This window comes from Rutilus rutilus (genome assembly GCF_951802725.1).
Source record: "Rutilus rutilus genome assembly, chromosome: 3".
Taxonomy (NCBI): domain Eukaryota; kingdom Metazoa; phylum Chordata; class Actinopteri; order Cypriniformes; family Leuciscidae; genus Rutilus; species Rutilus rutilus.
In genome coordinates this window covers 1,759,422-1,786,921 of record NC_140211.1, presented here as the reverse complement: position 1 = coordinate 1,786,921, position 27,500 = coordinate 1,759,422, and the positions used below count along the sequence as shown (strand labels likewise).

The following is a 27,500-nucleotide window of genomic DNA, read 5'->3' as shown; positions in this document are numbered from 1 at the left end:
CTAGCAAACCCACTTTAAAAACTAATTAAAACTAAACTGAATTTGAAAACAAAAAGTCAAAACGAAATAAAAATAAAAACTAATGAAAAATGCAAAACTATAATAACCCTGTCTCACACTCACTCTCACACTCACTCTCACACTCACTCTCACACTCACACTCACACTCACTCTCACACTCACTCTCACACTCACACTCACACTCACACTCACTCTCACACTCACACTCACACTCACACTCACACTCACTCTCACACTCACTCTCACTCTCACACTCACTCTCACACTCACTCTCACACTCACTCTCACACTGTCACTCTCACTGTCACTCTCACTCTCACACTCACTCTCACACTCACTCTCACACTCACTCTCACACTCACTCTCACACTCACACTGTCACTCTCACTCTCACTCTCACACTCACTCTCACTCTCACACTCACTCTCACACTCACTCTCACACTCACACTCACTCTCACTCTCACTCTCACACTCACTCTCACACTCACACTCACTCTCACACTCACTCTCACACTCACTCTCACTCTCACACTCACTCTCACACTGTCACTCTCACTCTCACACTCACTCTCACACTCACACTCACACTCACTCTCACACTCACTCTCACACTCACACTCACACTCACACTCACTCTCACACTCACACTCACACTCACTCTCACACTCACTCTCACACTCACTCTCACTCTCACACTCACTCTCACACTCACTCTCACACTCACTCTCACACTGTCACTCTCACTGTCACTCTCACTCTCACACTCACTCTCACACTCACTCTCACACTCACTCTCACACTCACTCTCACACTCACACTCACTCTCACACTCACTCTCACACTGTCACTCTCACTCTCACTCTCACACTCACTCTCACTCTCACTCTCACACTCACACTCACTCTCACACTCACTCTCACACTCACACTCACTCTCACACTCACACTCACTCTCACACTCACTCTCACACTCACTCTCACTCTCACACTCACTCTCACACTGTCACTCTCACTCTCACACTCACTCTCACACTCACACTCACTCTCACACTCACTCTCACACTCACTCTCACACTCACTCTCACACTGTCACTCTCACTCTCACACTCACTCTCACTCTCACACTCACTCTCACACTCACTCTCACACTGTCACTCTCACTCTCACACTCACTCTCACTCTCACACTCACTCTCACACTCACTCTCACTCTCTCACACTCACTCTCACACTCACTCTCACACTCACTCTCACACTCACTGTCACTCTCACTGTCACTCTCACTCTCACACTGTCACACTCACTCTCACACTCACACTCACTCTCACTCTCACACTCACTCTCACACTCACTCTCACACTCACACTCACTCTCACACTCACTCTCACACTCACTCTCACACTCACTCTCACTCTCACACTCACACTCACTCTCACACTCACACTCACACTCACACTCACACTCACACTCACACTCACTCTCACACACCTTTCTCCTCGTTGGTAAATCCTGAATCGGCTGTTTCTGCTTTCAGTAGTTTGCGTAAAGCCATAGTCTTACTGGCACACACGTAGCCGAACCTGTAAAAAACACACATTCATATCATCATATGATGGTTCTGTTCGAAAACACTCACAATCACAAAGGTTTCCATCTGTCATGCATTCCTCCACACGTGTGTGTGTGTGTGTGTGTGTGTGTGTGTGTGAGAGACTCTCACCTGCGCAGAGGATTGACGATCTCGCAGCGCAGCAGGTCCTGAGCACTCTTACTCTGTGTGTGTGTGTGTGTGTGTGCGTGTGTGAGAGACTCTCACCTGCGCAGAGGATTGACGATCTCGCAGCGCAGCAGGTCCTGAGCGCTCTTACTGTGGGCCGAACCCGTTGGCCAGAACAACAGCCAATCAAACGAGCTGCAGCATGAGAACATGCTGTGACACACACACACACATCAGAGATTTAACATTACTATATAATGTGCATAAATATATTTTTAAAATGCATCATTTTTAAAATGCCAAATGAGAACCTGTGGCGCCATATTCACTCCATCAAGCTGTTTTTGAACAGTGAACAGTGTCTACAGTGAGGCAGAGGAGTGTGTGTGTGTGTGTGTGTGTGTGTGTGTACCTGAAGAGAGACGCGTCCAGGTAGCAGGAGTTCAGGTGACCCTGGATGCCCTTCTTGAAGCCCTCGTACGTCATCCGGGCGTCCAGACCCAACACCGGAGGAGTGTTGTCCTCCACACGCTCACTGCTCCAGTTAGCAAACGCTGGAACACACACACACACAGTTAGTGTCACACACACTCACTGCTCCAGTTAGCAAACGCTGGAACACACTCTCACTGTCAGCACACACACGCTCACTGCAACACATCTATATTACCGCACAATCTTACTTTAATGGTAAAATAAAGACCTTACAATAATTTTGCTGCAATACTTTTTGTAAGTCGCTTTGGATAAATGCGTCTGCTAAATGAATAAATGTATTAAATTTCATATTATTATTAGTATATGTTTTGCAATTTTATGCATTATTAGGGATTATGCATAAATATGGCCTTTTTAATTCAAATGCTAAATGAAGGCCATATAAGAATTTTGCAGCAATACGCTTTGTAAGTTGCTTTTGGATAAAAGCATTATTATATATTTTGCGATTTTATGTATTACTTTTATTATTATATTAAGGCATCATTTCCTTACATTGTTAAATAAGGACATTACAGAATTTAAGACATTATTACTGTAATATTTTCACAGTAATAATATGCATTATTATATATTTTGCAAATGCATGAATCATAGGTTATACATATTAAGGCATGTTTATTTAATTAAATTAATAACTGAGAATTTTTGCTGACATTTTGCAACTTTATGCATTCTAATGCTTTATATCATGCATTCTATGATATCTATGAAATATATATTCTAAAGCTGTTTTGAAACCGCGTCTATTGTGTCGAGCGCTATATAAATATATAAATGAAAGCGAACGCACCGATGGAGTTGCAGCGATCGACCTGATTAATGGGCAGCTCGGGCTCCGGGAACCTGGAGTCCCGTCTGCAGTTCCTCAGTTTGACGAACAGCCCTTTATTAGCGGGACAGCGGAAGTGGCGTTCGCTGAGGTAACTGCCATCCGTAGCGGCGGACAACTCCTGATCCTGACAAACAAAACACTCAACATAAACCACCTTTATTATTAATAATTTATTAGTATCCCTCATCCTTCTTATAAAAACTTATACAAATGTTGTGTTCATCAGAGAGTCCAAGACCCAAGGACTTTTTTTCGGGTCAATTTGACCCCCTTAGGAATGAATGGAATGTGAGGAATGCTTTAGTACACGTAGTAAAAACCTAAAAATGCTCAAAATTCTAACTAAAAATGCCAAAACTTTACCAAAAAATGATTTTACAATGTCTACATGTGTATCTGAATGCATACTGAAGAGAAACTGACTTTAGGACCCAGAGGAACAGCTCGTTTACTCCATATAGAGCCATAAGGCCATCTAGAGTCATGAAATATCATGATATATTATTATTTTTCCACAAGAGGTCGGCAAAGACACCCAATGTAAGATGTTTAGAGCTGAATTAAAAGGGTTATGCATGAAATTGTGAGTTATTTTGAATTTAAGTTGAAAGAATGTGAGGAATGTGCTTAAATTACAATTTATTTATTATTTATTGATCAAGTCTAGTCATTTAAAGGTAAATAAAATAAAAAAATAACTAAGAATCTCATTAAAAAATTGAAAAAAATATTATCAAAACGAAATAAAATAAGATTTCTGGACAAAAATGTATAATTTTAGGGCTTCGGGTCATTTTGACCCACGAGGGAAAGATGTGTTACAAAGTTTGTAAGGTTAAGTATTCTTCCTAAGAGAGAGTTGTTCGATTACCAGCTCGATTCCAGCGACTGGCTCTGATAGGCCGCTGATCTGTCCAATCCAGCGAATCACTCCAAAAAGGGGCGGGTCATTGACTTCAACCATGGATCCCACTTCTAACCACGTGCCAAGCTCCGCCCTCTGCTCAGCGATTGGTGGAGAAGGGAGGTTGTGGAATCCATTTGACGAGCGCGAGTGGTCAGTGGGCGGGGACATGGGCGGGGCCTGAGGTCTGGTGGGTGTGACCTGAAGCTTGGTGGGCAGGGCCTGTGGCTTGGTGGGCGGGACCAGTGGAGGAGGTTTCAGAGCGGCTTTCGGCACAGAGGAGGACGGAGGCTGGAGGGCTTGTTTAGCCGTCACTAACATGGCCGCCTGGATGAGGGGTCTGTCTGTGGGCGTGGCCATCTGAGAGGTGGGCGTGGCCATTAATGAGGTGGGCGTGACCACCGGAGAGGTGGGCGTGGTCATCTGGACGGCGGGTTTATTGGCGAGGGGCGACAGAGGCAGTTTGGGAAGCGGTTTGGGATTGATTACTGCCACAGGAGGCCGTTCAGATCGAGTTTCTGTGGAACAAAAGACAACATATGTATAGATTATTGAACAATTCTTATTTATTCTCCCTGAAAGAGTCTCTTCTGCTCACAAAAGCTGCGTTTATTTGATTAAAAATACTGTAAAAATAGTGAAATATTATTGCAATGTAAATCAGCTGTTTTCTATGTGAATATATAGTAAAGTGTAATATATTCCTGTGATCAAAGCTGAATGTTCAGCATCATTACTCCAGTCTTCAGTGTCACATGATCCTTCACAAATCATTCTAATATGCTGATTTGTTAGTATGATATATTAACATTTAAAAGTTTAGAGTAAGTCTTTTTTTTTAAAACAGTGACAGTAAAGACATTTATAATGTTACAAAAAATTATATTTCAAATAAACGCTAAACTTTCTATTCATCAGAGAATCCTGATAATAAAATGCATCATGGTCTCATTGTTTATGACACTGGTTTTGATGGTTACCTGCAGTTACTTTGGAAAGGGGAAGTAAAGCCCCAAACTCAGGTGACGGGATGGAGCACAGTTTGGTGTTTTTATAATATCCATCCCATGATCCCACTGCTTGATCCTAAACACACACACACACACACGTGTTAAAGTTACCTTTCCCCCTTACCCCTGTAGAGATAAAACGTTATGAAAATGATTCCAGTGCTGTGTAAGTTAATAACTAATGATCTGTATAAATGAAGGTGACATTAGTGATGAACGCCTGCTGTTAACAAGCAGAACGTCTATACTCACTTTATAAAGGGCTATATACTGAACTTTACACCTGACGAACGCTCACCAGTAAAACTCCCACATAAAGAGCGCCGGAGGCCCGGCTGGATAAGGGTCCGCAGAACTGCACGGTCCCGCGCTGCACACACTCGTCCAGCGGGAAACACACTCTCTGGCCGACGGCGAGCGGGGACACACACTCTGCGGATCGGGACTGGACGCTCAGTGGGTCGCTGGAGGATCGAGAGGAGCGAGGGAGGCTGATCTCACTGACCGGCAGGAACAGCCCACAGGCGTCGGGACAGGTGAACAACTGACGACCTTTATAGAAGCCGTTACATTTACCACGACCTGCAGCCCATCCCTGAGAGAAACACACACACACACAGAGGGATGGGAAAATATACAATATGCTTTTTAATATGAATCATATATATCATATATCAGTCCATCCAGGATTTCACGAATGAAAATTATATTTTATAATTAGGACATCACATTTACCATAATAGTATTATGTCAGATACACAATAGTCATACTTTGATTTTGGTCTAATCAAATTCTCATCAAAAACAACCTATGGGCAATTTTTCTACCTGACCTATGCAAATATTAACAGCAGGTGTAGTAGCTGCAGAAGGTCCTGAGCTGCAGAAGGCAACCAGTTACTTACAGTGCGGCGTTTAGCATGGCGTCCCCACGGCGTAGGCTATAGCTACGCAATACGAAGTGACTGTTCGAAAGGGAACTACTCGGTTACTATCGTAACCTCAGTTCCCAGCGATCGCGGAATAGCGAAAAACTGGAGGGACTGTATAAATAATATTCTAAGTGAATATTTAATTATAAATTTTTTGTGTGCTAATTTTAAAATAGTTTTTTCTTTGTTTTTTGTTTTTAACAAACTACATTAAATGTATTTATTATTAAACAATTAATATTATTAATAATAATGCATAAAAAGAATTATAATATTTTTAATGATACTTGTTATTAAATATTAATGATAATAATAATAATATAAACAATAAGTATCATTATAAATACTGTACTTTTAATTATTATTTTTATACATTACAATTAATTTATTTTTAACATTACATGAATTTATTTATAACTTGAGCTTTATATATATATATATATATAATTAATAAATATTCTAAATTAGTATTTTATTATAATTTCTAATATCATTATTTCTGCTACTTTTAAAATAGTGGTTTCTTTGTTATTGTTTTCAACAAATTACATTACATGTATTTATTATTAAAAAATATAAATGATTACTAATTATAATAATAATAATAATAATAAATAAAATTATAATTATTAAAATTATAATATTTTGAATGATACTTGTTATTAATTATTATTCTATAATTTTAATAATAATTATATGTATACATTATATTTATTATTTTCTGTTTAACATTACCTTAATTTATTTAAAATTTGAGCTTTATTTTACATTATGCTTAAAACAAGAAAAAAAGTACAAAATTGTCAATGGGGCGAGATGAATGAATTAAATGAATTAATAAATGATTTCATAAACAAATAAATGAATGAACAAATGAATGAACATACATACAAACACATTTTTATATACCTCACAATTGTACTTTTAAAGTAAATGTATCCTGCTTTTAAGCTTTTATTACTAAAAACAATAAACATGATGAAGAATGAGTTGTTGGGGTGTATATTGTTGGCGTGCGACATTCAGACTTGCCTTGAGCTGGACCCCGAAGTACACGGCGGAGCTTCCTCGGGTCAGGGGCCCGCGGTACCGCAGCTGGGCCTCGGCGGGCTCTGATTGGCTGCGGCTCCAGGAGACCCTGAGCTCGGACCCCAGGGCCAGCGAGAGGAACCGGTGCAGGATCTGGGGCCGAGATAACAGCTTCACTCGCAGCTCCAGCTCCGGCACCGGCTCCAGGAGACCAGCGAGCTCAGGGGACACTTCACTGAGCACCTCACGCTCCACCTTCACCACACACCCGCTGTCTATCACCTGACACACACACACACACGAGAGGTCAGAGGTCACTTCACTGAGCACCTCACGCTCCACCTTCACCACACACTCGCTGTCAATCACCTGACACACACACACACACACACACACACTCTGAGGTCTGAAACACGCAGCCCTGACACACACACACACACGAGAGGACACCACAAGATGACTTCAGGAGATAGTACCAGATAAACAGACTGCACGAGGTTATTCCTGACACACACACACACACACACACACGAGAGGACACCACAAGATGACTTCAGGAGATAGTGCCAGATAAACAGACTGCACGAGGTTATTCCTGACACACACACACACACACACAAGAGGACACCACAAGATGACTTCAGGAGATAGTGCCAGATAAACAGACTGCACGAGGTTATTCCTGACACACACACACACACACACACACACACACACACACACACACACACACACACACACGAGAGGACACCACAAGATGACTTCAGGAGATAGTGCCAGATAAACAGACTGCACGAGGTTATTCCTGACACACACAGAGAAAAACATCAAACGTGGGCAAACTCTTTATCTCACAGTTCTGACCTTTTTCTTGCAATTCTGAGTTTAGACTCGTTTCTCTGAATTCTGACTTCTTTTGGGGTTTTCCTCTCTATTTATATTTCGCAAATAAGTTTTTGTAAAAAGTAAACTCACAATAAGTTTACAACTTGCATTTGCAACATACAATTGCAATTGTGAGAAAAAAAATTCTGATTTGTGAGATATGAACTGGCAATTGTGAGGGGGAAAAAAGTCAGATTCATGAGACAAAAGTTGCAATGACCTGTTTTTTTTTTTGTTTATTAGGTGGCGGGAACACACCTCCACACACATTCCTCTTACCTTCACCCACAGGTATTCTCCTCTTCCACCCCTATGTCCTGCTCCTCCCTCCTGCTCCACACAGAGCTGCCCCCGCTGCAGGCGAATGGTTCCTTCCAGCTGGTCCTGCACTCGATAGTCGGACGCGACCATGAACATTTTAGGGGGGCGTCGCCTCCTACTGTGATGCGCGTCGCCGGACATAGTGATGTGAAGACCCCCGGACCTGCGCGTGCACGAAACACGTACAGCGAGTAATAACAATTAAATCTATTCCATCACAGAACACGTGACAAACTGAATAAAATAGTATCGATCGACCATAAAAACAAAGTTTGAATCGAATCGCTTTTCACGTTATACAGGACAAACTACGTGCAAAGTAAAGCAAAACATTTCCTCCTCTATTAAACCTGTTTAAACACACCTGGCGATTTGTTTCTCGGTGATAACATCGTTTTGATATTAAACATATTGAAACAGACAACAAACGCTAACTTACCGGCAAAGTCATCACCTCGGTTTAAAGTGCGACACTTTATCGCTCAGAAAACACAATAATGCCTCACTTTCACCAAAGCAGGAAGAGAGATGACGGACGGTTGCGTGGACCAATCAGATTGAAGAAGCGTTTGGGCAGCGAACGATGGGCGGGGCTTCGTTCTGAGGGAAATTCCACTGTGGCGGTTTGTATTTTGGTGAAGAAATTACTTTTTGTTTTTCATTTGACGGATATTTTCTTCATCTTCCGAGAATTCGACGCCGGTAAATACCGGTAAATATTACACTATTATCCCAGACCATGCCTCTGTTCGTTCAAGATAGCTTGTGAAATGATATATTAAAGATATTAACCAAACCTTAAGTGAGATGGTGAGGGGAAAAGATGAGACGGCAGGAAAAATTATAATAGTTTTTGCGTTTACTTGACTTTTACTTTTCATTTACTTTTACCTTGCATGACTTCTGCGTTGATATAGGCTATATATTTCCTCCCAGGTTAAATGGGATTTCATAAAATTCCCCTTTTCAATTAGAATATATATATATATATATATATATATATATATATATATATGGGTCAATGACGTATAAGGATTTTCAACAGGCCAATTTTAAAATACGAAAATTAACAATATATATTGCAATTGTTCAATCATTAAGAATGTTGTGTACATAAAAATTTAAATAAAAAATTTAAATTAAGTGATTTTAGTGTTTTTTCATCTAGATGAATTGTCCATAGGCTTAAAAAATGTCATGTGGGGCGACCGCGATTTATCTTAAAATTAATTAATTTCCTTAACATTAATGTATTTTTTTTTTACATGTTCTCAGTAATTAAAGTGTTTAAAAACAGAGTATTTGAATTTCTTTTGAGTTTTTGTATATAATGATCTCATATTTTTGTTCTGCAATTTCAGTCGCCTTCTAAAATGCAGTTAACAGACTTATTTTTCCTGTAAATCGCATAAAACTGATAGAAATGTTTTAAAAATATAATTTACTAAAGCATACTGTATCAGTGATTCATATTTCAGCCACAGAAATAAGATATTTTATTTTAAATTTAATACAGTGATAGCTTTTATTGGTCGCACCACATGATAAGTGGTCGCTCCAAATGACACGAAAACCTTATATAGTTAAAAATCTATTTAAAGAGATCAATGAACAATACATTTTATACAATTTTTTTTATTTAAACCAGATTTTATACAAATTTCACAGAATTTTCCTGAACATAAACATTTTATAAACTCACTTTTATAAAAAAAAATCACTTCACAAACACAAGTGCACCATTTAATTTAACTTGACTTAGAATTTCTTTCTAACAAATAATAATGTTATAGATATAAATTATTTCATAAAAGTATTGTATACAGGTAACATTTGGGGTCAATAGTTTTTTTATAGTAATTAATACTTTATTAATCAAGGACACATTCAGTGTCACATTCAGGAGCAGGCTATAATGTTACGAAAGATTCTATTTCAAATAAATGCTGTTCTTTTGAACTTTATATTCATCAAATAATCCTGACATGTATGAAAAATGTATCACAGTTTCCAAAAAAAATATGAACATTGATAATAATCAGAAATGTTTCTTGAGCAGCAAATCATTAGTGACCCTGGATCACAAAACCAGTCACAAGTCGCACGGGGTATTTGTGGCAATAGCCAACAATACATTTTATGGGTCAAAATTATCGATTTTTCTTTTATTCCAAAAAAATCATTAGGATATTAAATAAAGATCATGTTTTATATTTAGTAAATGTCCTACCATAAATTTCTAAACATTTATTTTTGAGAGTGAATATAGCAATATTGCAAACATAAATGGACAACTTTAAAGGCGATTTTCTCAATGTTTCGATTTTGTAGTACCCTCAGATTCCAGATTTTCAGTTGTATCGGCCAAATATTGTTCTATCTTAACAAATCATACATCAATGGAAAGCTTATTTATTGAGCTTTCATATGATGTATAAATCTCAATTTCAAAAAATTTACCCATGTGACATTGACCCATTGAGTGGTTTTGTGGTCTATAGGGTTACATATTAGAATTATATCTGAAGGATCATGTGACACTGAAAACTGGAGTAACGATGCTGAAAATTCAGCTTTGATCATAGGAATAAATTACAGTTTACTATATATTCACATAGAAAACAGATATTTTAAACTGTAATAATATTTCACTCTTCTCCTATCAAAGTACTCTGCTCTTGCTGCAGGGTTAGAATTTTTTCGCTTGGCAGTGGCATCTGGTAAAATAGATTAAAATAGTTTTAAATAAATAAATAGGCAATAATAAATACACTACTAATAAATGCATTATTACTAAACTGAAATTACATGCTCTAATTTTTTTTGTTGCATTTTTCTCATATTGTACAAAGAGTAAACACAAACTGTCTGAAATCTATAAAAAAAGATCCCAAATTGCATAAAAATCTATTCCAAATGATACTAAAGTAAAGTACTTTTTTTATATAAACCGTCAATTGAATATAAAAGCATAAAACTGCCAATCTAGGACATATATCTATCATGGAAAACAGTCTGCAGTGGTCGCACCACATGATATTTGGTCGCACCACATGATATTTTCACATTCAGTCATAATTTACAGGCACATAATTGGCCACCTAAACAAAACAATATAGCTTGCAGAAAAAGGTCACTATGAAATTTATAATAAAAATATATATTTGTAGAAATAACTTTAATATAAAAAGTTTTTTGAGGTCATACCACATGACATCCAAATGTGGCAACTACATACCAACCATTACAAAGGTTTATTTTTTTTCCAATTTGAGAGAATTACAAACCTGCTTGCTGCTTCCATGGGTCCTTGGTAAATTGGTTTATGATGTAACTTCCTGTGTTTGAATAGTTTTCAACATATAAGTCCCAAAATGGTAGTTCCTTGATGGTCGCGCCACATGATATTTCATAAAATGGACATCATCGGACAGTTTGTTTGTATATTATGATGGAAATATAAATACAAATGCTTTGAATTTTTTTAAAGGATTACAAAACATTTTGGAAATCATGCCAAATAGTGCAGAAAATAAATTTGAATAAATTCTGAGTAATTTCAAAGACGTTTTCAAAACAGAAGTTATGGCCGGACGGTCGCACCACATGATGTTTTGACACTTTAAATAACAAAAAAAATAACAAATAAGTAAAGGTTTTTTAAAAGTTAAAGTGAGTACATACATGGGAGAGGTACTATAAATATACAGTATCTTTTTAGGCATTTAAACCCATTTTTGCCTGAAAAAATGCAATCGGACAGAAAATTTAGGCGTCACGTCATTGACCCATATATAGGCTATATATATATATATATATATATATATATATATATTAATTTTGTAAGTATCACCCTTTTAAAAGCCAGTCATTTTCTAGTCAGCTCAGTCACATGGATGGTTAAAGTTTAAACACAACAAAGAGCTGTTTTTTTTTTTTAATGAAAATGTTTATATACACTTTTCACATAAATTGAACATACAAAATTTTAAATACATAATATCAAACATTAATAAATAAGTGCATAAGTGAAAGAAAATACACATATTCAATATAAAACTAAACTCAACACCTTGGAAATTTATAGAATTTACACTTTACATTATATTAAAAAAATAGATTATCAGAAAGAAAACATCTCCAAAAAGAACAAACAAAATAGTTAACTTTAATCTTCCTTCATTTTTAAAAGTACTTGAATTAGTGAAGTGCTAACTAGTTCAGCCACCACTAACATTCACAGTATATTTATTTTAATCCAACTTTTCACTTAATTTAATTTTTATATTTAATTTAATTTTTTATTGCTTATTTTGACTCTGTTTTCCTCTAAACTTTTCTACGGACCCACAGCATTCCATTGCGAACTCCGATGTGAAAACACCTGGCGTAAAGGACCTTAGTGGAACACTGAGGATCTCAAGCTACAACATGTCGGATTGATGTTTCAAGCTTTCATTGATAACGTGGTCTTTAGCGTTTGCTCCGTGTCGATGAAGTACGTGGTCAGCTGACCTTTGCCCTTGACGTTGACCACTCCTCTCTGAGTGACATCATAGCCCAGCGTTTGAGCCACATGTGCGGTTTCCTCCGTCACCTGAGAAGACAACAAACCAACACACTGATTTAATTCCTTATTCATTTAACTAATTTAGTTCAAGTCCTTCTGGGGAAGTTCGTATTTACGAGTGTTTATGGCGTCAGGTGTGCTCAAGTATTACAATATTTTAAAAAGCAAGAAAAAAATAGGAATGCACCGATGCAGCGAATGGCCGATACGATAACCGATAATTCTTTATATTTGAAAGCCGATAAATTACACAAAAGTCTCACCATTAAAATCCTCGTCCCAAACACACAATTATAGTGTTCTCATGATAGTTTTATGTAGCCGATATGACAGACTTGCACTTCTTTACTGTATTTCCTTTTTTAAAGTGATTCTAATCATATTTCAAGCGATTCAAACCCATCATGTTGAACAGTGCGCATCTGAAGAGTCTCAGCTGAAGGAAATACAACATGATTTACCGTCTTTAATATATCGGCCAGTGCCGATATGGTGGCCGATATATCGTGCATCCCTTAAAAAAAAAAAAAAAAAAAAGTATTATAAAAGAATGCCTGTTGTCAAATAATTTTTTCGTAAAAAGTGTCTCGGGTCGCTAGTGACCCGCCGTATGTAATAGTGTTTTTTTTCTGTGAAACAATAATTGAATCGCTATTGACTCAATAAGTGCACTTCAGCTTTATTCCTCAAGGTGGCGATGTCTCATACATTACGATAACGTACATAATTACCACAGGCATAAAACAAAAGAATATTCGGTAACACTTTAGAATACTGTATCTTACTTACTGCATAACTAATAAGTAATTATTGAAGAACTAATAGGTAATTATTCATTAACTACTTCTTCACTACTGTTAACTACTAAGGAAGATGTGTTAACTAATCAGTATGTAATATATTTTTATGATTGTGTTAAGTAACAGTTAGTTAATCAATAAATAATGAATTCTGTCATAACTCTTAAAGAACTACTACTAATTATCTACTAATTAAGGTTCAAGAAAAATAACTAAGAAGTAACTACTAATGAACAGTCATACAAAACTAACCTCAGATTAGTTTTTTATATTTTATATACAGGACTGTGTGTGTCTGTTTTCCTCAGCATAGAATGCCATTGAGTAAATTCATGTTTGAGGCAATGACTGAGGGAAACTGAAAATATAGGGAACTTATTTGTAATTCATAAATAATTATCAAATAATTCTGCAGGAATTACTTAGAACCTGGAACAGTATTCTAAAGTGAGAATATAGGGAACTCATTAGTAATTAATAAATAATTATCAAATAATTATCCAGGAATTAGGCTACTTATAACCTGAAACAGTATTCTAAAGTGAACATATAAGGAAATTAATTGGTAATTAACAAATAATTATTAGATAATTCTTCAGGAATTACTTGGAACCTGGAACAGTATTCTAAAGTGAGAATATAGGGAACTCATTAGTAATTAATAAATAATTATCAAATAATTATCCAGGAATTAGGCCACTTATAACCTGAAACAGTATGCTAAAGTGAACATATAAGGAAATTAATTGGTAATTAACAAATAATTATTAGATAATTCTTCAGGAATTACTTGGAACCTGGAACAGTATTCTAAAGTGAGAATATAGGGAACTCATTAGTAATTAATAAATAATTATCAAATAATTATCCAGGAATTAGGCTACTTATAACCTGAAACAGTATTCTAAAGTGAACATATAAGGAAATTAATTGGTAATTAACAAATAATTATTAGATAATTTTTCAGGAATTACTTGGAACCTTGAACAGTATTCTAAAGTGAGAATATAGGAAACTCATTAGTAATTAATACAGAATTACCACATACTTCTGACTCAAATCAAACTTACTGTAAAAAACACATTATTAACGGTATTATCTAAACCTTTGTAAAATAGATAAGTTATCATACATTATGATACATTTTGCTAATTAAATAAAAAGTTTGCTTATTTGCAGATCAATATATAGCCTAGTAAATGTCTGCACTTATCTTTCTTATTAGTGCTGAAGAATGACTAAAACTGGCTAGAAAATAAACTAAAAAACATTGATCAGTGCTTTTTACTTTTCAAGTAATTACCTTTGTACATTTACTAAGGTAATTTTGAAAATGAATAGGCCAATAGTTTATCATTTTACTGGAGTAATATTTTATTGGGTTATCTGTACTTTTACTCAAGTACTTGATTTGTGTACTTCATCCACCACTCCACTGCTAAAATAAAACGGTTTATTGTAGACTGTTCATTAGTAGTTACTTCTTAGTTATTTTTCTTGCACATTAATTAATAGATAATTAATAATAGTTCTTCAAGTGTTATGACATAATTCATTAGTTATTGATTAACTAACTGAAATTTAACACAATCATACAATTCTATTACATACTAATTAGTTAACACATCTTCCTTAGTAGTTAACAGTAGTGACTTAAGTGTTAATAAATAATTATCTATTAGTTCCTCAATAATTCCTTATTAGTTATGCAGTAAGTAAGATACAGTATTCTAAAGTGTTACCGAATATTCTCCTCAGCAAAACCTGAAATGGCTCAAGTTTGAGCAAGTATTTTATCCCAATCAAATATTAGTGTCACGGTGGATCTGAAGAAGCTGTCAGGGATCAGAATATTGATTTTGAAGACGTTGAAAACGATAGTTTTGAGAATATGTTTGAGATGGCGAATATAAACCAGATGCTGGGAAATGAGACTGAACCCCCTTCCAAGTTACAAAAGGTAACAAAATATGCTTTTATTTATTTACTTTACAGAGATCTATGGAAGTAAAATAATGGCAAATGTTTTTGAAACAAAAAAGCTTGTTGAATTGCACTACTCAATAAAATATGCAAGGCATTAACCATGATTTCATTTTAATGCGTTGTATTTTTAGGGCTTGCAGTTTTATGGGCTGAAATTCGTATATTTAAGCTGTAAATATTTCTACTTCAAAACATTTCACACACATTTTTTATTGTTAAAACTTCAATAATCCATATTCACCTTTCAGATTTAACTTACAAAACATTCATTCTGTTTAAAAATACAACCTATAATATTCGACAGGCAATTTTCGGTCCATTTTATTTCACTTTACAAATTCGCTTCCACAAATATAGTGGTTTAAAATTCGCCAGAAAATTCAAGGTTTCACGTCCGGGAACTGCAGGAATAGCAGTCGAGCACAGATCCATAATTGAGGAAGTCAATATTTTGGTAATTTTGAATTTCAGCCCATAAAAATGCAGGCCAATTCAACACGCTTTTTTGTTTCAAAAACATTTGGCATTATTTTACTTCCATAGAGATCCATCCACGAATACGTATAACGATAGACGAAACATTCATGCATTAATAACCCTTATCCTAATTATGGACATTTTTGTCTTTTGCAGGGTTTTTTATTCATCGGTTTGCCTGTGTTAGTGCCGACTGCATACGGTTTGGCACAGGTGTGTATTTTTATTGGAATTTTACTATTTCACCCTCATTTCCTTTAAAAAAAAAATCTATTTAGCACTAGTGGAACAAAAATGTCCCCATTGAAACCCATTAAAATTGCCATTTTTAACTCCAGGACCATTTAACTGTAAAATGATGCAATCGGTTTCAACATTTCTCAGGTTTGGCCTATAAAGCAAATTATGCAGCTATAATTGTGTGTGTGTGTGTGTGTGTGTGTGTATTGGTATGGATGTCAGAGTGTGGTTTGTATGTGTGTAAAAAAAATGTGTGTGTGCTTGAAATATTTGAGAGAAAAACTCTGCAAATCACAAATCCAGTCGCTCAATTTTTTTAGATATCAACCTCAAATGTGGAACACAACTTGTTTAGATTTATGGCTTTGATTTTCTAGCAGTTTTAGAGTTCAACATGTTTCATAAAATATACATTTTATATAGAATAAATCATTTTCATAAAATTAATCCCAACTTTTTTTTTTTTTTTACTTCAACAATAATCTCCTTTAAAATGAGACCAAACTTAAGTCTGTGCTCCCAGGCTTCACATTTTATGACATTTTTGTCCACAATGGACGTATGTGTACGTTTTGTTTAATTGATGCACAAGGGTCAAGGGTTAAATCCCAACACAGAGAGATTGATGTTTCGATGTTTCGACAGGTGTAAAGATGCATCACCTGTATTTTATCCAGGACTCCAGTGCTGTCCATTCGGCTGGCCACGTTTACCGTGTTCCCCCAGATGTCATACTGAGGTTTATGAGCGCCGATGACGCCCGCGATCACAGGCCCGTGGTTTATCCCTGGACACAACACCAGTCTCACATTTATGCTGGATAAACAATCTGATCGTTCGAGAGGTTGAAATAATGTGTGTGTAAGTCATAAATATGCAGTGTGTGTTACCGATCCTCAGTTTGAAGCTGTTGAACGAGTGTGTGTTGATGTTTTCCAGTCTCCCCATCAGAGCGATGGCGAAGTCCAACATGCTGCGGATGTGATTGCTGGACGTGTCGCAGAGCTGTAGATGCACAAACCTGATGAAAACTCAGCCATGTGCATTTATAATGTCCTTTAAAGGGGACATATCATGAAAATCTGAGTTTCTCCGTGTTTAAGTGCTACAGTCGGGTGCTTCTGCCGACACAGAAAAGGTGAAAAGTGAAACCCAGTAACTTAGCATTTAAAAAAATAAGCCGATCAGATTTCGCTCTCCTTTTGACATATGAAGAGGATCTTATTATGATATTACCGGCCCTTAATCTGCACGTTTACACACACCGGCCGACAGCAGAGACCAGTTCTAACGCAATGATGAAGATCCAGCAGAGCCTGAAACTGTTCTGTGGTTGAGCACAGACGAGCACTGAACACTATTGACCAGAACATGTCACCGCTGTCTTATAAACACCTCAGGAACTGTGGACACTTGTGGAGAAGTGAAACATGATGATGAGATGATCAATGTAACTCAACAACAACTACACAAATGTCTCCACTAACATTCAGAAACTCTTCCTGAGTCTCTCCGTAAGGCTGCACTCGCTACTGGTGACTCTGGGATTCTGGATGAGGGAGATTGGCCTGTTTTGTTATTGCTGGAGTTTCTGAAGCTCTTTATATCCGCCCTCTTCTGAACGGAGGCGGAGCAACAGCTCATTTGCATTTAAAGGGACACACACACAAACAAGTTTTTGCTCACACCCAAAAAGGGGCAAATTTGACAAGCTGTAATAAATGAGTTTGAGCTGAAATTTCACAGACACACTCTGTTATATTACATCTCCTGAAAAGGAGCATAATGTGTCCCCTTTAAAACACATGCATCATTCGCTCGCTCGCTACTCACTAGTTGCTCCTCAGTTTTGGCCGGATTGGTCAGTCCGGCGGCCGCCATGTAAGTGCTCCCGATGGTCTTGATCTTTTCTACCGCACTGAATTTCGGCTTGTTAAGGAGCTGTGAGAGGAAAACACACTGTGAGACAGGTAGGTGTAAAAGATTAAACCGATAAAACAGATGAAGAGACATTCACCTCGTCAAAGTCTGAGATGATTTCGTTGAGGAAGCGAAGACACTCCAGCCCGTTGTTGTTGATGCTGCTCTCGTTGTAAAACTCTTTGTAGAACTGCGGCACGGACGCGAACATAACACACACACACTCGCACGACTTGCTGTACAAGTCCTGAAACACACACACAGATACATCTCAGAATTAAGCCCTGTTAACCCCAGGTTTTAACCTTGTAAAGCCTGAAATATTAGCATATATATAGTAATATAATGAAACCATTTATTAAACCTTCAGACAAAATGTAAAAGAAAAAAGTTTGCATATGTGTTTTTTGTTGAGTTTCATGTTTTATGTATCAGGCTTTTATGGCTCATATAGTCTGATAGAGTGAGAATATGGAGGGAAAAAAACTGCTTAATTTTATCCAGAGCAAAAATATGCACTTTGGTCAAACAGTAAGATGAAATCCTGATGCTCGTAATGTAAATCAATGCGATTTCAGCATAAAATGCATATAAATATCAATATCTGCCAATAATATGTCTTAGTAAGATGATATTTAAATGCTTAGTTGTATGATCTGTAGTTTTCAATCATATAATGCAATTCAAAACAATGATGACTGAGAGATGAACAAATAAACCTTCCTCAAAAGCCTGATGATCATATTTGACACTCGTGATTTTTATAATAAATGATGATGGTTAATCAAGTAAAGCTGCTTCAGTCCAGCTGAAATATTACTAACAATATCAAAGTTGCGTTTCCTTGATAAAATCATGTCAGATTTGAACTCTCAAACGAGGAGATTGAGTGTAATGGACTCTGGCGCCTCTAGAGGGCATCAGTGGAGCTCGAGGTCTTCATCACGAACACCTGAGAGTGTGTGTGTGTGTGTGTGTGTCACCTGGTTTGGGACGTCCTTGCCGATGAAGAACTCCGTGACGTGTCCCGGCAGCAGATTCTGCAAGAGGAGTCTGTTCACGTTCTTCGTCGTCTCCATCTCGTCCGTCTCTTTTTTAAAACACTTCTCCAGCAGGAACTCTGTGCGAGAGCCCAACTCATCCTGGATTACATCAGTTATACACACAGATCACACACACACTCTACTGAGCAGGGTCACTGTAGTCAGTATGAGAAACGGTGGTTGAAATAAAATATACTTTAACTGGGAAAAAAATTATAATTATTTAACACCACTTGACTTGTGTTCATTTAGTTTAAACTGGTGTATTAAAATAACTTTTAATGTCTATAATGATATATACATTAAAAACACAAAAAATGACAAACAAGAAAATTACTAAAACTTTAATGCAAATACAAAATGTAAAAATAACATATTCAAAACAGTAATAATAAAAACTATAATAGTATCTCAATGATGCTAAAATATCACTGGCACTCAAATTATACACTCGAAATAAAAGAAATAAAAAATATATGCAACATTTAAAAACCAATATAAATTGCAACAAAAAAGAGAAAACATTCAAAATATGAATAAAAACCATAATGTATGACTTATGCTTTAAACACATGATTCCTGACAGCTAGAGGAAAAAGCCGCATATAAAGACAAAAACTTCCGTTTCGAGAAGTAGTTAGTCATCTAGTGGATTACTGTTACACAACTTCCCCAACAATCAAACTGAAATACACTCATAACCAAATATGTGTTCACACACACACTGAGTCACACACACACACACACACACTGAGTCACACACACACACACACACACACACACACACACACACACACACTCTTACCTGTCGCACAAGAATAAGGGAAGTCAAGTAGAAAATGACCAGCCAAATGCCAGCCATGATCTTGGGCTCCTTAAGAACTCCCGGCCTGAAACATACACAGTAAGATATCACAGTCAATAGTGATTTTTACTCAACTTATTAAAATTGTACAACAATCACAGTGTTTCTGGGCACCGTTTAGAGTTACAATGCAAAATAAATGTATAAATAGCATCTGAACCATGACTGTCAAACCCACAAAAGTCCTAAAATCAATATTGACTCCGGTTATCTTCTTATTTCATGTTGCCGCTCATATTATGAATGATTAATCAGTGACGTTATAATAAAGAAAAAATGTTTGTCTTCATAATCCTTCGTCAAAATATCTTAATATTCTGTCATCACTAATCCTTGATATTTTCCAACCGTCTGTAATAGAGACATTTTACACCATTCAATCAAACTCCTCATGAATAAATTAAGTCCCACCTACATATTTCTCATTGAATATTTGTTTCAATCTGAAAAATGTGCTGAATGAAATTAATATTTATTCAGCTGCCAATTTTAACACATTTTAAACTAAACTTATAATTGTTTATTACTGTTATAAGAATTACAATTGATAAATCAGAAAATAATAATCATTATTGTTATTTTATATCATTATTAGAAGATAATTATTATTATAATATTAAATTATATCATTTAATATAACAAGAACAACAATTAATGCACAATTAAATCAAATTTAAAGGGGTGGTTTACTGCCTTTTTTCTTTGCTTGATTGTGTTTATGGGCTGCAATATAACATGTCTTCGTGTTTCGTTTGTTAAAAAACGCCTTATTTTTCATAAATTTCACCTTTATTGTAAGCCGCTTCCTCCTCTGTCATTTGAACGACCGGTTGACTTCCTTAGTCTATGAAACCACTCCCTCAGAAAGAGGCAATGAGCTCAGATTGGTTAGTTCGGCCGGTGTGTTGTAATTGGCTAAACTGCGTCCGGAATCTTCACGCCCATTACCTTTACGGGCGACAGTTACATGTGCTCCGGACTCTGTCAAATGTAATGGTGTCAATATTGCCTCATCAGTTTGAGCCAGAATCAGACCCAGAGAGCGGTGATGAAGAGAGTCAAGCAGAACCTCCGCAAACACGGCTCTTACTAAACTTTTCTGAATGGTATTTTTTTTTTATTATTATTATTTTCTCAAAGAATTTCCATACGCTGTTACTTGAAAATGCTACTGTTTGTTAGCTTTTGAGATAACTTACGGTTTCCCCCTGATTAAACATTTAATATAACTGAATACATGACTGAGTAATACCGTTTTTTAAAGATATTGTTTTATTGATAGAATGAACAACCGTTTAACTATTCACAAAACTTACCGGTAGTTTACTCAGTTTGTCGTTTTCTTACATGATAACAGCAGCTGAAGTTTGCTGTTGCGATAATTTTTTGAAGTTTGTACACGTTTCTTATACACACAAAATAACATCGAACTAACTAGCTACTATAACCAAACAGCTTTGGCATTGGTTTGCGTTCTTGATCAAATCAAAAAATTACGTCATAAAGTATACATGGAAAATACGTTTACAAAATTTCTACATATTACAAATTCGGGTCCAAAATGTTTATACGCATCTGTCATATACTAAAGCCAGCGCTGGTATTTTTTTACATCCTTGATAAAACTAAAACATTACGTCTTAAATTATACAGGCAAATACATTTAAAATGATTAAATCTTACTTGCAGGTTGTGGCCTCTGGTTTTATAGCTGTAACTGCTTCATGTTGGAGTAATAGTTTCTTGTTGAATCCGACATTGAACTCGTGTAGATTCTGGAAGCTGTCTTCCGTAAAATGCGCAGCACAGAGAGCTAAACTACGATTGTAATTGTCAGGAACATAATCAAACTTAAATTTTAACCATTGTTGACGAACTACAGCGTCTGTAGGAAGCCTGAACACAGAAGACCTGACAGCTACAGCTCTCTCCACTATAACTCCTCCTCTTCGACAGCAGAACATGTTCCGGAGGGAGGGTTGATGTAAATGTATGGGTTAGTTACGTATAAAACCCGGGAAGTATCTCGTTGTAGTCCCATTCGAGTCGTTTTTGTAGGCATTAAACTTCCTGATTTTTAAAAGACAATATCTCCGCTTACGTTGAACTTTCAGCGCAGCAACTTTGCAGATACTGTTCATGCACCAACAGCAACATTACACAGTATTTAAAATGAAAAAAGTGAAATAGCAATCAACCACCCCTTTAAATCATTGCAAATTGTTATAATTTTTAATACACATACATTTTTTTATGTATATATATAATCCTAAATATATACATGCATGTGTGTGTATTTATATATACAACATAATTATACACAGTACACACACACATATTATATGTAAACACAAACTTTTATTTTGGAATGCGATTAATCGTTGCCCAGCCCTAATTTTTTTTATTTTACAGTACAATTGTATTATTTAACTAGTTGTACTAATTTTTATTTTTTATAGTTAAACAGAAACGTGTGTGTGTGTGTGTCTTACGTGCTGTTGTCGCCGTAGAGCTGTTTGACGTAGCAGTCGGAGCGCGGCGCGTACACGTGCAAGAAGAGCGCGAGATAAACCACTAGCGCTAGCGTCAGGAGGAAGACTTTCACAGACACACACACGCGCACGAACACCATCACACCCAGCATCGCCAACAGACAGCAGTACAGATAATACTGCAGAGACACATTAACATATGATCAATATCACACCGACACTCATGCAAATGACATTTATAATGGTAAAGCTTACCGGGACAGTGTAGAGATTAAGATTGTTCAATTCTGTTGCATTGTGGGAAACATTTAAGCAGTCATCGCCTGGTATAAAAACCTACGAAGCAAACAAACAAACTAAAGAGGTTGTGCAGACAGACATAAAAAGGCAGAAGATCATTTGTGTGCATTTCAATTTCTTATAATAAAGCAATAATAAAGCTGTGTCTCTGATCTACACGGGATCATTTTTCCCCCATAATAAAGTTACAAGAAATGTAGCTGTAGTTCTTCAGTGATGGTCAAAACTAATTATATGCATTATGATAAACTAACTGATAAAAATATTTCATTAATAGATATCAGTTTTGTGAAATGCTATGGTAAAATATGCAACGGGGCATTATCTAATTAAATATGCATTCATTTGTTACAAAGTTTTTGTTTTATTTTGTTGACATATTAGAGTTAAAGGTTTTTATAGAGGGGATTTTAGATTTTTCAAATCAGAAAACACTTTCAACAGACAGAAAAATGCATTTTCACCATGTTTTTAGGAATAAAATGTTATAAAAATCAGGTTGGTTGATATATGAACAAACCCTTCAGTAAAAACCTTCAGAATATAGATATGAATAAAACTGTAAGTTTTGGTGTATGTAAGTTGTACTGTAGTGGAGAAAAAAACTCTTTTAATGACATTCATTTTCCTTTAATAAAGCATAAATCTGTGTCGCTATCTACACAGGATCCTTCATAATAAAGTTACAACAAGAAATTTAGCTGTAGTTCTTCAGTGATGGTCAAAACTAATTAGATGCATTTTGATCAACTAACTTATAGAAATATTTCATTAATAGATATCAGTTTTGTGAAATGTTATGTTAAAATATGCATTATCTAATTAAATATGCAATAATTTGTATACATTTTCAGAACATTAATTTGAATAGTGGATGAAGCCAGATTCAAAATACTTGTTTGATTTTGTTGACATATTAGAGTTAAAGATTTTTGATTTCTCTTTTTATCACTCAACAGACAGAAAAACACATTTTCACCATGTTTTTAGGAATAAAATGTTATAAAATTCAGGTTGATTGATATATGAACAAACCCCTCAGTAAAAACCTTCAGAATATAGATATGAATAAAACTGTAAGTTTTGGTGTATGTAAGTTGTACTGTAGTGGGGAAAAAAACAATTTTTAATGATATGTATTGTAACTTAAGTTTAGTGACGCGAAAAGATAAAGGGTCAGATTTACTAAACGAGGCTGTTTTAAGACGTGCTTTCTTTGGCCGTTAAATAATGGAGCAAATACCAGTACATTCACAAGCGCAAAACTTAGTAAATCACTTTGCATGATTCATTTAAATACTCTCCTTCCATAAATACTGCGTCTGAAAGGGAAACTCCTACAAATGCATATACAATAAGCTTAGCTGAAAAAATAAAAAGACCCCCGTGGTGAAAATCCAGCTTTTAATGTTGTTTATGTGTCTATGTGGTGTTTTTAATATGCTTTAAGACAAACCATGTGTAAGTTCATAAGTCGACACCATTGCTGAGTATTTCCTCCTTAAAACTGCAGTGAACCAAAGACAGTCTCAAAAACACGCTTTGAAATCGCTGGTGTTTCTGACGTCACATACTACCTTGTAACCAATCAGATCAACGTGTGATCGTCAACCAGTGGATCTCTGAGCTGAGTGAGTGAGTGGAGGTGGGGCTCATTTGCATATTCATAGAACCGTGCATACTAAATGAGGCAAGGGTGTCGAGTTACATGCAAGATATTTTAAGGCATGAAGAATTTTTTTCAAATGTTTGAATGTCATTTTGGTGATCAAAGATGAGTTTTAAGGGATACAATTATTGACTACAGGGGGACTTTAACGTCAAAAGAGGGTGAAGCAAGCTGTTAGTAAATCTGGCCCTAAGTGTAATAAATTAAACACTTCAATGTGTATTTTAGTTTATCCTTCCACTAGTCTGAAATGAGACATGATATGGAAGAAAAATGAACCAGTACATAAAAAAAAAAGCATTAGTTTGGCCTGTAGTGTTAAATTCTTAATTTCGTGATTCTATCGTAAACATCTTCATTCCACCTCTATGCTACAGTACAAACATGTTTATTGCAGTGTGAAGACGGCCGCTCTGACTCTGTTTATATGGAACAGTCCTGCTGGTCGTGAGCTGGTGTTTGTGCAGGGGTTTCTCACTATGTTGAGCACTGCCATGAGCAGCGTGATGAGCAGACACAGAAACACCAGCAGCAGACGCAGCGCCGCCCTGGTGGCCACGCCGTCACACAGCAACGACACCCAGAGGATGCTGGGGGGGATCTTAGAGCTCCAGCGCTGACACACACACACACACACACACACACACACACACACAAATATTGAGATTTTTTTTTTAAAAGCCCACAACACTGTTAAATCCAACAGTGATTCTACCTAATACTTTTTAGTTAACTTTACTTAATGTCTTAACTTAATTGTAAAAGTCTTATAATCTGTACTATTCACATACTATGTTTACTCAAAAAACCCAAGTTAAGATTAATTGATTGGTTTGAGTGCGGTTTTTGAGGCGGGGAAATTCTTTATGGACTTTTCACTCATTTCCTCCACTTCTGCAGTTATCTTTCTCTGTTTGCATTCACTCATTTCCCAAAGTCATCTTGAATGTTGCATTGTCAATATAACTGAACAATCTGAGACAACATCACATAAGCTGACTTCATAAATTGATGTTTCCTAAAATGTTTTAGTCGCCACTATGGTGATCAGTGTTCTCTTTGGTTGGGCACTTGAAGCTTCATTTATACTATTGTAATTCTCTTCCCAAGTTCCCATTGGTGCAGCAAATCAATTATTTGGTTTCAAAGGAAGAGAAGTTATATATATATATGATGTATAACAAAACTATATTTCGTGTCAATTAATGATCTTTTATCATTTTGTTGCTAACACTTATGTCCTAAACACCTTGTGAAACTTTTAATTGGGTTTATCTTATCCCTCTGTATTTGTGACAATCTTGCATTTGATCATACTTGAGTCACACAGACTTCAACATTCAGCATACAAAACACAACAATGGTAGCAATTACATTTTAAAGTAAATTATCAAGTACTCTCTACAGTTCTTTTTTAGTTACTAGAACTCTTGTGTAAGTGAAGTATACTAAATAAGCATTTGTCAGAACAACATACTATTCCTATTTCACTTGTTTGTTTAAGGCACTCAGTTTGCATGCTTTTTTAAGTAAGTCTAACTAATTTGATTTAACATAATTAATTACAAAACTCTAGCTGTGAGTCTCTTCTGCTTTATGAACATAGTCATTATAATATTTTGAGAGTTCACCATTGGTCAACCACTAATCTGACTTTTCTCAAAGCCATGCAGTCGTACCTTCAGGAATCTAGTGAAGACCACCAGCGCGATCAGGATCTGGACTGGGAAAGTGGCTCCATACGACACCGCAAGAGCAAAGTTTCTGCACATGACCAAAGAGAACGAGAGATTTCTGTTGAGTGTTCATGCAGAAACACTAGAAAATTGCGGAAAACACTTTCAAACTTTTCTTAATGTGAGGAAGTAAAGAGCAGGCTTCTGTGACCTGACCCCCGCCAAAAACGGGTGATCCGAAATCTGCCATTCTGGAGCTCAAATTATGATGTGATTTCTTGAATATATTTAACAAAAAGAAATGTTTTGATTGAAGGCGAATTGGTTGCATGGTGAAAAGTGCACCAAACGTTTTTGTTAGCAAAAATATGATCTTGTCTCTCAAGATTTTAAGTTTAATAATTTAAAATTATAATACTTGATAAATAATTGAAATATTAATTATTATATCACATCACAATTATTAATGGCCACATGACGTGCAGGACAGGTAAAGAAATAAAACATTTCATCCTACTGAGTGTTTTGATTTTAAAATGATTTGTTTTAACTTTACATTTTAATCTAAATGTCAGATTGAATCGTTCACATTGAGATCAGGAACTTCCCGTACGACACTCACTTTTGCGAGGTCAACATCTGAACCACGAACACAGAGATGAAGATGAAGGCCAGACATCCCACAGAGTGATGAAGCCCCTGGACTTCACTCAGAGAATACTGACACACACACACACACACACGGTTAGGAGTTCAGGGAAAAACAACAACATGCTTTTAGTTTAAATCAAGAAACACTTCCCACCTCTTTCTCCAGCTGGATGTTGTTAAAAAATAGCGTCACCCAGTTCAGCTTCGCTCTTCTCCTGAACAATGAAGACACAACATTAGGTCAAATACTCGTTTATCACTGATTCCCTGTGAAGATCGCATATATTAGTGAATCTTTCGCTCACCTTTCATTTTCCAGAGGGTCTAACGAGTCTGTCGGTCCATTTGGTGTTGATCTGAGAAAACAAACTAACGTAAATTACAGTGTTTTTTTACAGAGTATTAAAACCGAGTGAAAGTGGCCAAGAACGTGAGCTCTGATCTCTTTTTTGAGCTCTGTTTTACCTGGATCAAAACCACATCATTTTAATTAAGCGTTAAGGGTTTTCTGTGAGAACGGTGTCGTGTTAGCGGCCCCTAAGTTAATAACTAATGATCTTTGCAACGGAAGTGAATCAATCAAAACTAACTTTAGCTGGACAATAACTTTATTCTAGAGTCTAAACAATCTCTGTTACTGTAATCTCCTATTATCACTG

The 27,500-nt window shown here is 36.1% G+C and overlaps 2 protein-coding genes and 1 long non-coding RNA gene across 6 annotated transcripts in view; 1 reads left to right on the top strand and 2 right to left on the bottom strand.

Moving 5' to 3' along the window:
- cyld3 (cylindromatosis (turban tumor syndrome) 3) overlaps positions 1-8,688 on the bottom strand; it is a 22,392-nt gene extending 13,704 nt beyond the window's left edge. The window contains exons 1-10 of the mRNA XM_084404977.1: positions 8,592-8,688; positions 8,111-8,315; positions 6,950-7,228; positions 5,284-5,580; positions 4,956-5,061; positions 3,943-4,493; positions 3,030-3,195; positions 2,151-2,292; positions 1,838-1,951; positions 1,510-1,601 (exon numbers count right to left, since the gene is read on the bottom strand). Coding sequence (XP_084261103.1) covers positions 1,510-1,601; positions 1,838-1,951; positions 2,151-2,292; positions 3,030-3,195; positions 3,943-4,493; positions 4,956-5,061; positions 5,284-5,580; positions 6,950-7,228; positions 8,111-8,293 — 1,930 coding nt within the window. The 5' untranslated portion in view covers positions 8,294-8,315; positions 8,592-8,688. The remainder of the gene's footprint in view (positions 1-1,509; positions 1,602-1,837; positions 1,952-2,150; positions 2,293-3,029; positions 3,196-3,942; positions 4,494-4,955; positions 5,062-5,283; positions 5,581-6,949; positions 7,229-8,110; positions 8,316-8,591) is intronic.
- A 3,911-nt stretch (positions 8,689-12,599) lies between these two features.
- Positions 12,600-27,500, bottom strand: part of LOC311287885 (adenylate cyclase type 4) — a gene marked incomplete at its 3' end in the record, with an annotated part of 35,196 nt that continues 20,295 nt past the window's right edge. Inside the window, exons 14-27 of the mRNA XM_084404997.1 lie at positions 27,147-27,197; positions 26,996-27,056; positions 26,813-26,910; positions 26,194-26,278; positions 24,993-25,130; positions 22,801-22,881; positions 22,546-22,724; positions 19,994-20,078; positions 19,129-19,287; positions 18,243-18,392; positions 18,059-18,166; positions 17,116-17,230; positions 16,888-17,012; positions 12,600-12,749 (exon numbers count right to left, since the gene is read on the bottom strand). Coding sequence (XP_084261123.1) covers positions 12,600-12,749; positions 16,888-17,012; positions 17,116-17,230; positions 18,059-18,166; positions 18,243-18,392; positions 19,129-19,287; positions 19,994-20,078; positions 22,546-22,724; positions 22,801-22,881; positions 24,993-25,130; positions 26,194-26,278; positions 26,813-26,910; positions 26,996-27,056; positions 27,147-27,197 — 1,585 coding nt within the window. The remainder of the gene's footprint in view (positions 12,750-16,887; positions 17,013-17,115; positions 17,231-18,058; positions 18,167-18,242; positions 18,393-19,128; positions 19,288-19,993; positions 20,079-22,545; positions 22,725-22,800; positions 22,882-24,992; positions 25,131-26,193; positions 26,279-26,812; positions 26,911-26,995; positions 27,057-27,146; positions 27,198-27,500) is intronic.
- LOC311287886 lies at positions 15,097-18,072 on the top strand. 4 transcript variants are annotated; one of them, XR_014626833.1, is made up of 4 exons: positions 15,097-15,482; positions 16,142-16,198; positions 16,871-17,086; positions 17,165-18,072. It is a non-coding gene; the product is annotated as an uncharacterized lncRNA (long non-coding RNA). The 4 variants fall into 4 exon arrangements; XR_014626834.1 differs by having other exon boundaries at positions 15,244-15,482; positions 16,871-17,080; XR_014626835.1 differs by having other exon boundaries at positions 15,244-16,198; positions 16,903-17,086.